We start from the raw sequence: 15,688 nt of genomic DNA, 5'->3' as shown, positions 1-15,688 counted from the left end.
ACAAAGCGTCGCTGACCGTGACAATGTGCTTATGAGATTGCGTCAGCGGCGCTTACTTCAGAATAAGACACCGTTGTTTATTTCTTCGTGACCAATGAGAATAAATCTTGAGCAGCTAAATCTGGGCCTGCGTCTATCTCGTGGCCGTAGCTGAAAGAGGCAAAGTCCGACAAGTGAAAATGGATATCAAAAGCTGGCAGTAACCAAAGTCCCTACTAGCTACATCATCGTAATAAATTCACCCCAGTCTTACTTCCGCTCGTAGGCCTGTTGCTCCGCATCTGCCGGCCGGGTCTCCCATCCCCTGTTGACAACAGCCTCCTGATCGAGCTTCTTAACGTTCCTGGCCAAAACACCGTTGATCACGAGGATAAGCGTGGCAGCCAGCTCTTCAAAGAGGTACAACCACACCTTCACCATCACAGAACCGGTCGCGGCGCTGAGCGAGCTGTTCTCCGATGCGACGTATGCCAACGTCGCGATGACTCTCACGCCCACAAACGGCAGCGCGAAGAGGACCGCTGTGAGGAGCATGACGGCCGCCTTCTTTTGAGGGCGGCCGTCACTGCGCATGTAGCCTTGGAAAACGGTGAAAGCGGCACCTACAGCGAGAGCTACCCAGCTGAGGAAGAGAATAACGGCGCCGACCTTGGCGAGGGTCCAGCCTTTGGAGACGTCGTCGGGAGATGCGTGGTTCATGAGGCGGGACATGCCGATCGCGATGAGAACGACACCGAGCATGGTGAACATGTGAAACATGAGGACGAAAATGAGGTCTTGCTTGTGGTTTGCGCTGCGCCTAGAGGGGCTGGTGAAGTAGAACCGACTGTAGAATGAAGCATTAGGTTTGCGCCAAGGTCTGATATGCTGAGATGGAATACTAACGCTTCATGTAGAACACCAGAAAGTGCGAGCAGCAGAGGTGACAAGCCGACACTGGAGACGATTGTGGCGCCGCTGCTCTCAGGGTCGCCCAAGGCCATGCCGGAGCCGATGATCTTCAAACTGCAAAAGATGAAGAGGTAACCCCATCCGAGAATTGCCCATCCTCGTACGCCGTGTTTGAATGTGACGAATAGTGTGGGGATAGAAAGGGTGATGAAGATGATGAGGACGGCGAGGGAGTATTTATCTGAGACTGCCATGTTGTCGACTTAGATTCGGAGCAGTGCGTGGATTGAAGGGGGGATTCTCTGGGGGAGAAGGTGAAGCTAAGTATGGATGAGGTTGGAATATTTGATAAACATAGGTATATTGCCCAAGACTGAGATAGAACTTTTGGATTTGATGTGGGATTGAAGGCTTTCCGACATGAGGAAAGCCAAGACTCTTATATCTGTGTGGTTGAGCGCAGTAGCTAAGTGAGTGAGCGACAAGGCTCTGATGTACAATGAACAAGCTGCTTGCCGATCTAGATGTATTTTGGTCCATCATGTAAAGCAAGGCAACAGCCAACAGCCCCCATCACTGCCTCACGATATTTCCTACTCTGCATCATCTGGATGCCTGACGCGGGCAATGTGGTGCCTTACGCGGAGAGACCAGATCCATTTCAGCCCTAGCTGACGGCTGACGCAGTCCAGTGTTGCGGTCAAAGTTGGGGTCAGATCTGCGCTGCGGAAAGGCGACAACGAAAGCAAAAGGGACTTTGGTGTTGAGAAGTGTCGATTCGCGAGAAAAGATGGGGCTTTGGCATGAGCTTAGCATTAGTCTACCCGCTCTCCCCAAGGCATCTGGCGCCGTATAAGCGGTTTCCTGCCTGAGACGGCCGTTTAGATGCCTTATGCGGCCGCAAGGCGACGAGAGCGACCGCAACGCACAATGTGGCGCATGGCGGCACGCTAGCGCGGGCAGTCTACACTGCCCAGTTGAGCAATCGCAGCGAACATTCGTCGGCTGTAACGTTGTCTTGGATTCCGTAGTGTTTTTGAACGTGACTTGGCTCAATTGTTGTCTAAATGAGAGGAAAGCACTCAGTTCCATATGTCTCTCCACATCTCCTTGAACCCGTAATGAGGAGCTTTCGAGTCGTAGATCTTGGCCGTCTTGCCCTCCTTACTAAAACGATCGAAAATAGCCGCCGGCCCAGCGCCAGCCGAATCAAACATTGGCTTGACAGGCCTGGTAGCCCTCTCTCTGATGGTACCAGCTACCTGTGGCGCGACGTCGGCGTAACACGCACTGAGCTCACGCTCCAGTGAGAAGTACGGTTTCTTCGCCAGCTCTGGTGCCATGAGGTTATATGACCGCGTGATGGCGTTCATGTTCTCGATAGCGAGGGTCATGTACGAGCGTTCGCTCTCAAGCCAATCCGAGTCGCGAAACGGTGCTACCGGAGGCCTGGGGGACTCCTTCGTAGCCGTGACAGCTGCATCTTTGGCTGCCGCATCCTCTGCCGCCTGTTGCCGCATCTTAACCATGACGATGTCATCCGTCGAGTTTGTAGGCACTGAGATACTGTCGCTGTTCCTCTTGCGCGGGTTGTGCAGCTCCTCAGCGCGAGCATAGTCTTCGGATTTCTGCATCTGCTCCTCGAGGCTGCCTCCTCGAGAGGAAATCATCCTCGCGACGTGCCGCCGCCAATCGTTCCTCAACCTCGCCCTGAAAGCGCCCGCAACCTTTGCCAGCTCTTGCTGCTTCTCAATCCAAGGTGGGACAATCTCTTGCCGCTTGATCATCTTATTCATGATATACTCCGTCGTATCAATGAACGGATTATCCGCCCTAGTATCTCTCTCGACACCCTTGCCGCGAGGGATGTTCTTGAACTGCCCGAGGGCAATAGCGTTTTCTATCCTCTCGTTCGCCAGTGCAGCGAGCCCAGATATGGTATTCGGCATTGCTCTAGCCCCTGGCTCAAACCGCTCACGAAATGTCTTCCTCATCTCCTCCCGCTCGGCATCGCTGAGCCCATTCTTCTCCTTCATCCCCATACCGGTATACGTCGACGCTCGTTCGCGTGCGTTGGCCGCGCGCTGGCCAGCGTTGACTTTCGGTTCTCGTCGTATCCGCATGTCGACAGGCGGGATCTGGTATTTCCCCCGCAGCTCGGGCTTGAGGGGCTTCCTCGCATCATTCAGCATGCGAAGTGCAGTGTCGGACTGCGATTCCTCGCCAGTCCAGGGCTGCGTTGTCGCCATGATTCGGGTTCCTTCAGCGGCGGAAGTGGGCATCTCAGCCTCGGCAAAGGCGGACGCAAAGTCGGATCGGAATTTGGCTGTTTGAACCTTGTCGAGAAGCTTCTCCTTGAGCTCTTGATCAAACCCCGCATCCTCGACTGCTCGTCGTCCAGCACGGCCTCCCGTCAACAGAGCTTCCTCGGTAGCTTCCTCCAGTCTGCGTGACATAGCACCCTTCTCTTTAGGTGGCCCATCTTGCTTCTGTTGCGTCTCGGCAGCTTCGGCAGCTCGTTCGGAGGAGTAAAATCGCGGGGCAACTCGGATTCTAGGCTCGATTCGGTTCGTATTTCGAAGGCAGCGTCCGCAGACGAACGACGTTCTCGTAAATCTAGTCGCCATATTTCCAGTTCCACGCTCCAACAGGCGTCAGCAGTATGCGCATGGTCGGTTGAGAGATGGAATCGCAAGGGGGCGACGCGATCGTTATCGTGATGTCAATGAAAGGAAGAAAGTGGCGATTGACGGAGTTAAGCACTGGCCAACCACCACCTAGCCGAAGGACCCACACAAGCTCCGTCGGAGCTGGTCGCTCACGGACCCACAACTCCGGCCGATGAACGCACGGTATTTTCCATAGGAAAGCTGTCTACCCCTCTCTCCTATTGAGAAATAGCAAAGCGCTAATCATGTGTCAGATTTCTCGCAATACTGAAGCTATCAAGTCTGCTAATGTAAACAAAAGTAGAAAGAAGCCTCCCAACTCAATGTGTTGCGTCAGTAAGCCAATTGTCCCAGTCCCGAAGTGCAATCGGATCCATATCTTCTCCCAAAGTAAACCAATTATCATCCTGAAAAGCTTCATTGATGGCTCGAATATTTGGAGGATACCGGAATGAAGAATCAACATCGCTTCCAGAAACCATCTTCATCGTACGTTGTGCCAGTTTCTCGAAGATCTGGCGGTATGGAGACTCAGGATGCCAGTCCTCTGCGATGGCGAGAACTTTGAGGCACGCTTCAAACGTTGCCGAGATTTCCATCTCTTGAGCTTTTTCGCGAACTCGCTTCGATTTCCACAGACACCCGAGATAGGTAAGCCCTGCTGAAAACAGGACATGCACCATGCTCCAAGTGATTTGGACAGCTGTCCCTTCGTGTACGTCTCTGAACAGGAAACAGAGCTTCGAGGAAACATTGGCGCAAGTTTCCATAGAATCTTCAATGTCAATCTGCGTTTCGAGTCCTAGAGCAGACGAACGGTCTAGAGTGAGACTGTGGCGGTGTAAAAGAAGTAGAGCGCGTAGATACTCAAGCTGAAACCACTTCCCAGAGGCATAAAGAGACTGTGGATTCGTGATAGGGTCCACTTCATGAGGTTTTACTTCAGCGTACCACTCCTCTAGCTCCAATTGAATCTCCTGGATCAGATATTTCTTGTCTATGGTGCTCATTGTTCTGACGAGAGACTGGACCTGCGGGTAGAGACAATCGCTGATTTTACTCCAAAGACGACGTAGTTTGATTGAATGTATGAAACCAGTCGAAAGTGTTGGAGAAGACGTATTGTCAGTCCGCGGAGGACGCAGAAAGCCGGTTGGCGTGATTGCTTCATCATCAACGTCCATGGGAAGCTTGATCCTTTGGTCAACCTTCTGATGTCCATAGTCATTCCCAAGCGGAACTTACGTCGACATAGATCGCATCATCCGATATGCCCAGAGGGAGCCCCAACGTTAGTGCGAGGGCATGATCAAGGTTGTACGCGACCCAAAAACACCGCTTCGACAGCTCTTGTTCCAAAGTATTGGCGTTTCTGTAATATACCGTCGTGCGCTGATGCAGTCCCATTTCGATACAATGACGAAGAGCCATGCCTACAGTTTTCCTGTTTCGAAGACTCGTTAGTTTTGATCATAAGTCCACGGAAATGGAATAATAGTGAGTACCAAACACTGACGCCTACGGGAGACCGAATCGAAAACACTGCACAACAAAGGACGCATTGGATCGAGGTTAAATTGTCCAAACTGAGCAATGAATCCATGTATTCCATAGCACTGCTATAATAAGCCTGTGGCCAGCACACCATTAGTCGAGAACAGTTTCAATTAGGGCGATTGACTCACCATAGCAATATCGTAGTGGTTTTGAACCAGTGCTCCAATGGCATGTACCTGCCGGGAGGAGGGGGACTGACTTAGCGATCTGCTTAAAAGAATGGGTAAGAAATGCTCTCACCATCAGAACGAAGAATAGAGACGATTCATCAACAAGAGTCTGGTCACCCTCCATATTCGCTCTCATGTAATGGTCCTCCCATTTCTGGAACGTTGGCTTGTGCAAGATCGGATATTGTGGATGAATATTTTCGAAATAGGTCTGAGACAGGTTGCCAGGAAAGCTCGGAGAGGGGAACCTCATTGAAGACCCCGTGTTCCCTGCGAAACGAAGGGGCCCTGATTCTTTACTACGGGTAACGATGCCCATCGCAGTGCTCACACTACGCGAGAAGCAAACTATAGAAGAAGGCCCAAAATACCGTGATCTTCCACAAGGATCTCTTAAAGACATTGAAGTAGATTCCGATTTGCCGGCATCGGCAGTAAGTCCAGCATCTGTCTTCTTCGTGAGAGGCCTTGAAGATGATGAAAGGCTGTCGAACGGCCTAGTGGGTTCACCAAATACTGAGACTTCCGTTATTGCCGGCGCACACACTGTATCGAAGCTTCTAATCTGGGCTTGAGGCTGTTGAGATGGATTGTTTTCGTTATGGGCTGCACTAGAGCCCGATGCATTGAGTAGTCCTTCGAGATAGGCCACGCGCTCCTCTAAAGACTTGAGATAGTCTCTTGGTCGCTGCTGGCCAGTCTCTGGGTCAACAACGACACAGTCTGTGATTGCTTTTAGCTTCCATGCCGAAGATTGTCATCAAAAGGATTCCTCAATACCTTGTTCCGATCCAACGCAGTGACCGCATTTAGGGCTCTGGCCGTCGCACTTCACAGCCGTCAGCATGCTGTATCAACAAGTCGACAGCCTCCATGTCTGTGATCAATAAGACGAACCCGCAATCTCCTTTCTTTACAAAATGTGCACGCGAGAGCCGTCCGCTTGCCAACGCGGACACGTCTCGCCTTTCTGTTCATTTCCTATGAATAGACGTTGTTGGTGCGCACCTCAGCACGGCTTGCATTTCTGGCTGTGGGGTCGCGGGGTCCTCGGCATAGTCGTGTATGGAGGATTTGGAGTGGCCTTGTTGCTTTACTTATACAGTTTGGTGCAAATGTCTCTTCCGCTTTGTGCACAAACGTTCTGTCTTTTAACAGTGGAGACGACTTAGTTTTACTTAAAAGTACTTCATAATTTCTTAAATATCTAAATTTGGCTGTAGATTGGGCTATAAACGTCCAGTAATAGCTGTGATGACCATCAATTTTGAGTACCTAAGAGTACTCTAAGTACAGACGTCTGCTCCAAGCCTATTGGTCCACTGCGGCCGTGCGAGCGGCGCAGCAGGCTACCTGTTAGCTACCTTGCTGAACCCTGTCGCGGAGTGAGCTATCCGCTGGTAAATAGAATGAACTGGAATGCTTATGTCACGTGCAAGCTAGAAGGCGAACGATTGCGGGACTGTATGCAATGTCCTGCGGCGGAGAAAGCCACTTCCATCTCGACAACATAGCATTCTGCGCAGATATGCTTCATCACCATGCCTGATCTAAGCCGTAGCGCCAAACCCGAGGATGACATCGGAACTATCGCGTGGGCTAGCGCGGGAGGTGGGCCCAAGCGCGACCGTAGCGCGGAGCTCCGTAAGGCTTCACATCCCTGCGCTGAGAGATCATAGACTTACGGTATACAGCATCAGGTGCCGATATCGATAATCCAAACTCGCGAGCATCCCAGCGATTCCGTACGATCGATGCGTCTAAGAATGGACCTGCAATATCCTCAGGCGAATACACAGTGGGCTGGGTGTGCGCCCTCCCGCTTGAGATGGCCGCTGCGAAGGGAATGCTCGACCAGATCCACCCAGACCTGCCTCAACAAGACCCAGCCGATCACAACAACTACATCCTAGGCCAAATTCAGGGTCATAATGTCGTTATTGCATGTTTGCCTGCAGGCATTTATGGCACAATAACAGCAGCTACCGTCGCTAAAGACCTATTACGAACCTTTAAGTCCGTTCGATTTGGTCTACTCGTCGGTATTGGAGGTGGTGCGCCTTCGCGAACAAATGACATCCGACTAGGCGACGTTGTGGTGAGCCAACCAACTGGAACGAGTGGAGGCACTATCCAGTATGATCGGGGCAAGACAGTACAGGATGGGAAGTTCCAACGCACAGGGTCACTCAATAGCCCACCCCAGGTTCTGTTGACCGGCTTAGGCCGCTTACAGGCTGATCATATGACCGAAGACAGCAAAATACCCCAATACCTGTCTGAGCTTGTGCAGAAAAGCCCGAAGATGATGAGGAAAAAGTTCAGCTACCAGGGCTCCTCAAACGACTGTCTCTATCAAGCTGAGTATGAGCATACTGAGCAGGATTCTACTTGTGACCAGTGTGAGCGAAGGCACATAATTCAACGCGACGCGAGAGACGACACAGATCCAGTCATTCATTACGGAATCATTGCCTCGGGCAACCAGGTCATTAAGCACGGAAAGACCCGTGATCAAATGGCCAAAGAACTTGGAGCACTCTGTTTTGAGATGGAAGCTGCAGGGCTACAGGACTTTCCATGTCTTATCGTTCGTGGTATCTGTGACTATTCTGACTCTCATAAGAACAAGAAGTGGCAAGAATACGCAGCTGCAACGGCTGCAGCATTTACAAAGGAGCTTTTATCGGTCATACGACCAAACAAAGTCCTAGACGAAAAGCCTATTCAAGAGCTAGTCTCTGGTTAGTAAACTTTATTTCTTATATCAGCAACTGGAACGCAGCCGTCTTGATGACCACAGGGAAATCTGTTGACTACCACAAAATATAAAGTAAAGTTAAATAAGAAGAAGAAAGATCAATAACACTCAGCTCTTGAATTAGTTGCGAAAGAACACCTGCAAGTCTCAGTACATCAACGCGACATTTCGGCTGAGCAACTTGCAGAGCTTAAGCTGCAGAGGTGCGAAGCATTCGCTCACTTACAGACCTTGACTAACAGCTATCAGCCGAATGCTAAAAGATCACCCTATAACACTCCCTGCTGTTCTCGAAGCGCGCTACGACAGTAGGGACTACCAAGACAGCCCGAGATGTGAGAGCGGTACTCGAGTCCGCATTCAGGAGACAATCTACAGTTGGGCAGACGATGACTTTGGCGAACCGTTCTTCTGGCTCGTGGGCCCAGCGGGGACCGGCAAATCCACCGTTGCGCGGACAATTACAGACTCTTGGGCCGAGCAGAAACGACTTGCCGCTGGTTACTTCTTCAAACGAGGAGAAAAGGGCCGCAATGATACCAGTCGGTTTTTCGCCACTATTGCTGTCCAGTTGGCTGATACGATTCCCTACTTTCAAGAGCATCTTCGGCGTTCTATCGACAGTCTGGGCACAGATGAAATCGGAGAGAGGGGCCTTGAGACGCAGTTTGACAAGCTCATTATGGGTCCCCTAATGGCCCTCGTTTCCGTCAACATGAGCCAACCGCCGATGGTGATCATCATCGATGCTTTGGATGAGTGCGAGCGCCCTGAGCATCTCTCGCAGATCATAAAGCTACTAGACAAGCTTCGAGACATCCACGCAGTACGCTTACGTATTCTTTTCACGAGCAGATCCGCACCTGAGGTCAACAAGGCATTTGAGCCCTTGATTGACCACAAGAATGCTCGAAAGTTGGAGCTTCACCGCGTGTTCTTTGAAGATACCAAGACCGACATCCAGACCTTCCTAATGGTCAGATTCGCAGAAATCAAAACCAGTCGCGATGTGCAGCAGGACCCGTGGCCCGACGTTGAAGATTTGACTCGTATGGTTCAACTGGCCACGTCCCCTGAACCCCTTTTCATCTATGCTGCAACTCTTTGCCGTTTCGTCTATGACGAGAAAAGACCAAGCAACCCGAAGAAACAGCTCAAGCTATGGCTTAAGCAATGCGAAGAGGGCAAGTCTCAGCTGCATCAGATCTATGATCCCATTCTCCGTCAGATACTTCTTAGCGACGAGGGAGCAGAATCTGACCAGCAGCTGCAGTTCCTAGGAGCTCTTGTTCTTCTTGCTACCCCGCTATCTGCTGCCTCACTCACCGCTCTCCTGAATATGGATATAGATGACGTGAAATGGTGGCTCCGCGAGTTGCATGCAGTGCTGGACATACCTTCCGAGTCTCATCGCCCCATACGATTGCTGCACAAATCGTTTAGCGACTTTCTTCTGCACCCTGATGATACAGGCAACAGTAAGCATGGTGTAAACAAACGAGAAACACACAGTATGCTAGCGGCACAATGCGTCAGACGCATGAGGGCAGGGCTCAGACGGGACATCTGTGACATTCGAAGACCCGCCGTGCTAAGAGACGAGATTGACAAGGAGGTGGTAGACACACATATTCCCGTCGATCTCCGGTATGCTTGCCTTTACTGGGTTTACCACCTACAACAAAGCGAAGGGTCTTTAGGAGATGACGTTTACGTGTTCCTCACCACGCACCTCCTTCATTGGTTGGAAGTCTTGGGACTTTTGGGCAACGCATGGGACGGTGTCGCCGCGATTCAGCAACTTGTCAAGATGTGCCAGGTAAGTAGTGGTGTTATCGCGCTATACTTGGGCTAAACTTTCTCATAGCAGGATCCGAATGCACCTGAAGAACTGAGAGCGTTCATCACAGATGCAAGCCATGTCGTGGCTAATTTTGCATCTATGATTCAGCAGACACCGCTTCAAATCTATGCGGCGTTGATACTGTTCTGTCCTGTTGCAAGCAAAGTCCGGGAAAGATGCTACAACCAACACCTGCCGAATTTGCCTTGTGTTCACGGCGTGAAATCTGAGTGGGATGCTCTGCGGCAGACGCTCGAGGGCCATACGTCCTCGGTCTTGGCGGTGGCCTTCTCGCCGGACGGCCAGCTGGTGGCATCGGCATCGGACGACAAGACGGTCCGGCTCTGGGACGCAGCCACGGGCGCGCCCCGGCCGACGCTCGAGGGCCATACGGGCTACGTCTTGGCGGTGGCCTTCTCGCCGGACGGCCAGCTGGTGGCATCGGCATCGTACGACAAGACGGTCCGGCTCTGGGACGCGGCCACGGGCGCGCCCCGGCAGACGCTCGAAGGCCATACGTCCTCGGTCTTGGCGGTGGCCTTCTCGCCGGACGGCCAGCTGGTGGCATCGGCATCGGGCGACAAGACGGTCCGGCTCTGGGACGCGGCCACGGGCGCGCCCCGGCAGACGCTCGAAGGCCATACGTCCGACGTCAGCGCGGTGGCCTTCTCGCCGGACGGCAAGCTGGTGGCATCGGCATCGTACGACAGGACGGTCCGGCTCTGGGACGCAGCCACGGGCGCGCCCCGGCCGACGCTCGAGGGCCATACGGGCTACGTCAGGGCGGTGGCCTTCTCGCCGGACGGCCAGCTGGTGGCATCGGCATCGGACGACAAGACGGTCCGGCTCTGGGACGCAGCCACGGGCGCGCCCCGGCCGACGCTCGAGGGCCATACGGGCTACGTCTTGGCGGTGGCCTTCTCGCCGGACGGCAAGCTGGTGGCATCGGCATCGTACGACAGGACGGTCCGGCTCTGGGACGCAGCCACGGGCGCGCCCCGGCCGACGCTCGAGGGCCATACGTCCTCGGTCTTGGCGGTGGCCTTCTCGCCGGACGGCCAGCTGGTGGCATCGGCATCGGACGACAAGACGGTCCGGCTCTGGGACGCGGCCACGGGCGCGCCCCGGCAGACGCTCGAAGGCCATACGTCCTCGGTCTTGGCGGTGGCCTTCTCGCCGGACGGCCAGCTGGTGGCATCGGCATCGGGCGACAAGACGGTCCGGCTCTGGGACGCGGCCACGGGCGCGCCCCGGCCGACGCTCGAGGGCCATACGGGCTACGTCAGGGCGGTGGCCTTCTCGCCGGACGGCCAGCTGGTGGCATCGGCATCGGACGACAAGACGGTCCGGCTCTGGGACGCAGCCACGGGCGCGCCCCGGCCGACGCTCGAGGGCCATACGGGCTACGTCTTGGCGGTGGCCTTCTCGCCGGACGGCAAGCTGGTGGCATCGGCATCGTACGACAGGACGGTCCGGCTCTGGGACGCAGCCACGGGCGCGCCCCGGCCGACGCTCGAGGGCCATACGTCCTCGGTCTTGGCGGTGGCCTTCTCGCCGGACGGCCAGCTGGTGGCATCGGCATCGGACGACAAGACGGTCCGGCTCTGGGACGCGGCCACGGGCGCGCCCCGGCAGACGCTCGAAGGCCATACGTCCTCGGTCTTGGCGGTGGCCTTCTCGCCGGACGGCCAGCTGGTGGCATCGGCATCGGGCGACAAGACGGTCCGGCTCTGGGACGCGGCCACGGGCGCGCCCCGGCCGACGCTCGAGGGCCATACGGGCTACGTCAGGGCGGTGGCCTTCTCGCCGGACGGCCAGCTGGTGGCATCGGCATCGGACGACAAGACGGTCCGGCTCTGGGACGCAGCCACGGGCGCGCCCCGGCCGACGCTCGAGGGCCATACGGGCTACGTCTTGGCGGTGGCCTTCTCGCCGGACGGCAAGCTGGTGGCATCGGCATCGTACGACAGGACGGTCCGGCTCTGGGACGCAGCCACGGGCGCGCCCCGGCCGACGCTCGAGGGCCATACGTCCTCGGTCTTGGCGGTGGCCTTCTCGCCGGACGGCCAGCTGGTGGCATCGGCATCGGACGACAAGACGGTCCGGCTCTGGGACGCGGCCACGGGCGCGCCCCGGCAGACGCTCGAGGGCCATACGTCCTCGGTCTTGGCGGTGGCCTTCTCGCCGGACGGCCAGCTGGTGGCATCGGCATCGTACGACAAGACGGTCCGGCTCTGGGACGCGGCCACGGGCGCGCCCCGGCAGACGCTCGAAGGCCATACGTCCTCGGTCTTGGCGGTGGCCTTCTCGCCGGACGGCAAGCTGGTGGCATCGGCATCGTACGACAGGACGGTCCGGCTCTGGGACGCAGCCACGGGCGCGCCCCGGCAGACGCTCGAGGGCCATACGGACTGGGTCAACGCGGTGGCCTTCTCGCCGGACGGCCAGGTGGTGGCGTCGGCATCGGACGACGACACGGTCCGGCTCTGGGACGCAGCCACGGGCGCGCTCCGGCAGACGCTCGAGGGGTTCACGCGTACTCTCGCATTCGACCCATGTTCTAGAAGTCGACTCCTCACTGATTTCGGCGCCGTAGACGTAGTTACAGGGTCTTTAACAGCCGAACCATACCCTCGTGGAGAGACGTCATCGTCTTCAGCAATACGTGGACTTGGTATTAGTCCCGACCGCACTTGGATCATGGAAGGGGAGAAGAACATCATCTGGCTCGCTAATGAGTATAGACCAACAGCATCAGCCATAAGGGGCTCAGTTATATTCATTGGCTGTGCATCAGGGCGTGTCATCCGTATTCTAGCTACAAGTCAGAATCCCTAGCAGGATCGTGGGATGAAAGCCAGGCAATCTCTTGTAACCTCATTTATGTATACATCGCGTGGCACAGGAAGGGTCTGGGAGGGCGCACATTTTTATGTTAGATACGTCAACTTACAGCTAGTCAAGCCACTGTTTTGTTGTCTACTATCGTCGCTTCTAGTCTCTAGCATCAAGCTTCGCACTAGAAGAAACTACGTTATTCCAGAAGGATCTTTGATGCACTCATTCCATCATATTCGTAACATGGATGAACTTTATGATCGGTTAGTGATCGACGATCACTCTGTGGCGATGTGAAGCAAATCAACTAGAAAGACCCATCCATCTCTAAGGAAGTTATTGGGCAACAGTATCGCCAGCGATCAAGGCGCGATATTCCATCTTGTATTTATCTCCTGATGTTTCTAACCAAGTGGCCACGTTGGCGTCAATTGAAGTAGAGCAAAAGAGGCCATCATGGTGCCAATTCAAACAAGCCACATTACACATTAAATTCAATAACCCGAGTTTGCTGTTCAGTGCATACGCTGGTTACGCAGTGCGGGTCTGACGGAAGTCTCGAATTAACTTAAATGATATATACAGTGCATATCATGACGTCTCTGGACACTGTGTGGAGGTCGCAAAATAAATCAGTGAGTGTTTTGAACCGGAAGATACATTTGCACCAAACTGTATACCAAGTCAGGCAACTGTGGGGAAAATTGATGGTCCCCCATTGGCAGATTCTACACGTGCGACAACGACAAGCTGGGTAGCATAGTGTCGAGCTCTTCGCATGCCTCCAGCGAAGGCAAACTCGCGTCAGACATTATTTCACATCACAGCTGAAGCTCCGACTCCGCATACATGAATAAGCATCACATGTAGTTAAGACAGAAGCTAGATATTACCTTATATAGGTTGGCTTGATGTTATCCTTGTCTCAACCACACAACCAACATGTCCAAGTCGCCAAAAAAGTGCTTTACAGATGTCAATGAAGACGGAAGCCCATCCAAACCTCCATGATGATTCTTGCCGCGAACAAGGCTCATTTCTTCCCGTCTGCGAACTCCGAGTTATTGCCCCTAATCCGGTAGATAGTCAGTTATCGCCAAGATCAACCGTCCAAGTGCAATGAAAAGTCTTACCTTGGTTCACGACTTGACTCATCGGCAGGTGATTCAGATCCGACAATCACGGGCGTTTTGAAATGCTTGTAAGCATTGAACCACGGGCCTCTGAAGATGGCATCAATCTCTTCCACACTGAGGCCCGAAACTTCGGGAATCATCAAGTACACGTAGATAAGGGCAATGAAACACCACCCAGCAAAGAAAATGAAGGCGCCCCAATTGTGAGTGCTTGATAGAAGCGAAGGCAAGCTGAATTTGATGGCGTACAGAAACAACCAATGAAACGTCTGCCCAACAGCGCCGCCGAAGGACCGAATTCGGGTTGGCCAGAGCTCGCCACCGAAGACATATGGAAGGATGAAGAGGCCTGGTCGCAATAGACGGTCAGATATTATGGCATAACTAAGCAAATTGTGGCCATGACTTACCAACGGCATATCCGAATGCGTGGACAAAGATGGCTGCAATTGCTGCCTCCGATGCGGACTGGCTGACTTGACCCTCCTGATGGACCTTGACGAACGCGCCAATGTAGATGTGTGATAGCATTTGACATGTGATACCAATGAACAATGACTTCCTTCGACCTAGCAGATCGATAAAGAAGAAGGAAGATATCAGGCTGAATATCAGTTTCGAGAAACCATACATACCGCTCAAGAAGAGAGTGTTTCCAACTCCGCCCTCGACGCCAATGATCTTCATGATGGGGATGAAGTACGAAGTAACCGAGTTTGCACCTGACATCTGCGCCATCGCATAAGATACCAGCGTCTGCTGCAGCCGTCGCAAGTTGGCCGAAACGGTAAAAGTCTCTTTCGCAACCTCTTTCAGCGTCGGACGTCGCCCGAGAGCCCCGTCCTCCGTTCGATTCATAGCTGACGAAATTGAAGTTCTCATTTCTTGAAACTCTGTCTCCACTCGTGGGTGATCAGCTGGTAACCCGCGGACCTGTGATAAGGTTGACAGGGCCTCCTCTGGACGGTTAGCTACCAAAAGCCACCGAGGCGATTCGCTAGCAAAGAAGCTGGCAAAAATGGTGAGTGCCATAAAGATGGCTGGTGCAAACCAAACAACCTGGTACTGCAACCGGATTGCGGGCAGATGAAGGTAAACACCATAGACGGAAAAGGTTGCCACAGTCAGGGAAATGCCCATGGTTACGGCATACCACGAGGTGAGTAATCCGCGAATCTCACTTGGGGCAATTTCCACAATGGACATGGGCCCAGTTACAGAAAGCGCGCCGATGCCGCTTCCACAAATGATGCGAGCCGCGTACAAAGCCGGCATTCCTGGTGCAAGGATAGCAACTAGCTGTCCGATGATCCAAATGGAAGTGTAGAGGCGAAAAGACCACAGGCGGCCAATGCGATCGTTTGTGAAGTATGAGGCTGCTGCGCCAAATGCATAGCCGATGTACACGATAGAGACAAAGTTTTGGATCTCATCGGCGTTGGAGCCAGAGCTGATGTGAAAATGTTGCTGGAAGCCTGGCAGAGAGGGCAGAACAGAGGAGGACCCCTGGTCCCAAGCTTCATTCGCGAATAGCTCGTTAGTTGTGATGCACTGGTTCATGCAATACTTGGCGGAAGACTTACTTGGCGGAAGACCGCTCATGGCATAGACCGCGGATGAGAATAGCAAATTGCGGTTCGAGATGACCGCCCTCGGAGCGCTATGCAGAGCCTGCAAAAAGGCCCTTACTTGCGTCAAACGCTGAAGGTGACTATTCAAGCCCATTGTTCGGATGAAATCTAGGCCTTGATTTGATAGGCGTTTGTATGATTTGATGTTCCAGAAGATTGAGCTGCAGACCAGATGCTTGGGGCGCATAGCCG

At 53.8% G+C, this 15,688-nt stretch overlaps 5 protein-coding genes across 5 annotated transcripts; 1 reads left to right on the top strand and 4 right to left on the bottom strand.

Moving 5' to 3' along the window:
• Positions 1 to 249: 249 nt before the first annotated feature.
• CGGC5_v014643 (uncharacterized protein) lies at positions 250 to 1,145 on the bottom strand (the record flags this gene model as incomplete). Its single annotated transcript, XM_032029518.1, has 2 exons — positions 250 to 826; positions 886 to 1,145. 2 exons carry the CDS (start codon positions 1,143 to 1,145, stop codon positions 250 to 252), a joined length of 837 nt encoding a protein of 278 aa, XP_031891111.1.
• Positions 1,146 to 1,973: 828 nt separating this feature from the next.
• On the bottom strand, positions 1,974 to 3,518 carry CGGC5_v014642 (uncharacterized protein; the record flags this gene model as incomplete). The annotated part of the gene is made up of 1 exon (XM_032029517.1): positions 1,974 to 3,518. The coding sequence occupies one exon, from the start codon at positions 3,516 to 3,518 to the stop codon at positions 1,974 to 1,976; it is 1,545 nt and encodes a 514-aa protein (XP_031891112.1).
• A 362-nt stretch (positions 3,519 to 3,880) lies between these two features.
• uaY-3 (Positive regulator of purine utilization) lies at positions 3,881 to 6,265 on the bottom strand (the record flags this gene model as incomplete). The annotated part of the gene is made up of 9 exons (XM_066153129.1): positions 3,881 to 4,750; positions 4,806 to 5,004; positions 5,066 to 5,190; positions 5,246 to 5,293; positions 5,358 to 5,441; positions 5,659 to 5,784; positions 5,835 to 6,010; positions 6,068 to 6,116; positions 6,185 to 6,265. 9 exons carry the CDS (start codon positions 6,263 to 6,265, stop codon positions 3,881 to 3,883), a joined length of 1,758 nt encoding a protein of 585 aa, XP_066007388.1.
• A 563-nt stretch (positions 6,266 to 6,828) lies between these two features.
• CGGC5_v014640 (putative WD repeat-containing protein) lies at positions 6,829 to 12,729 on the top strand (the record flags this gene model as incomplete). The annotated part of the gene is made up of 8 exons (XM_066153128.1): positions 6,829 to 6,931; positions 6,982 to 7,689; positions 7,741 to 8,031; positions 8,173 to 8,251; positions 8,298 to 8,590; positions 8,648 to 9,526; positions 9,599 to 9,867; positions 9,916 to 12,729. 8 exons carry the CDS (start codon positions 6,829 to 6,831, stop codon positions 12,727 to 12,729), a joined length of 5,436 nt encoding a protein of 1,811 aa, XP_066007387.1.
• Positions 12,730 to 13,858: 1,129 nt separating this feature from the next.
• On the bottom strand, positions 13,859 to 15,467 carry qa-y-5 (Quinate permease; the record flags this gene model as incomplete). The annotated part of the gene is made up of 2 exons (XM_032029514.2): positions 13,859 to 14,214; positions 14,276 to 15,467. The coding sequence occupies 2 exons, from the start codon at positions 15,465 to 15,467 to the stop codon at positions 13,859 to 13,861; spliced, it is 1,548 nt and encodes a 515-aa protein (XP_031890954.2).
• Positions 15,468 to 15,688: the final 221 nt, after the last annotated feature.

Source organism: Colletotrichum fructicola, assembly GCF_000319635.2.
Source record: "Colletotrichum fructicola Nara gc5 chromosome Unknown KSG_Nara_v1_contig09, whole genome shotgun sequence".
In the NCBI taxonomy this organism is placed as follows: domain Eukaryota; kingdom Fungi; phylum Ascomycota; class Sordariomycetes; order Glomerellales; family Glomerellaceae; genus Colletotrichum; species Colletotrichum fructicola.
The sequence above is the reverse complement of the archived record's forward strand: the minus strand, read 5'-3'. Positions and strand labels throughout refer to the sequence as shown.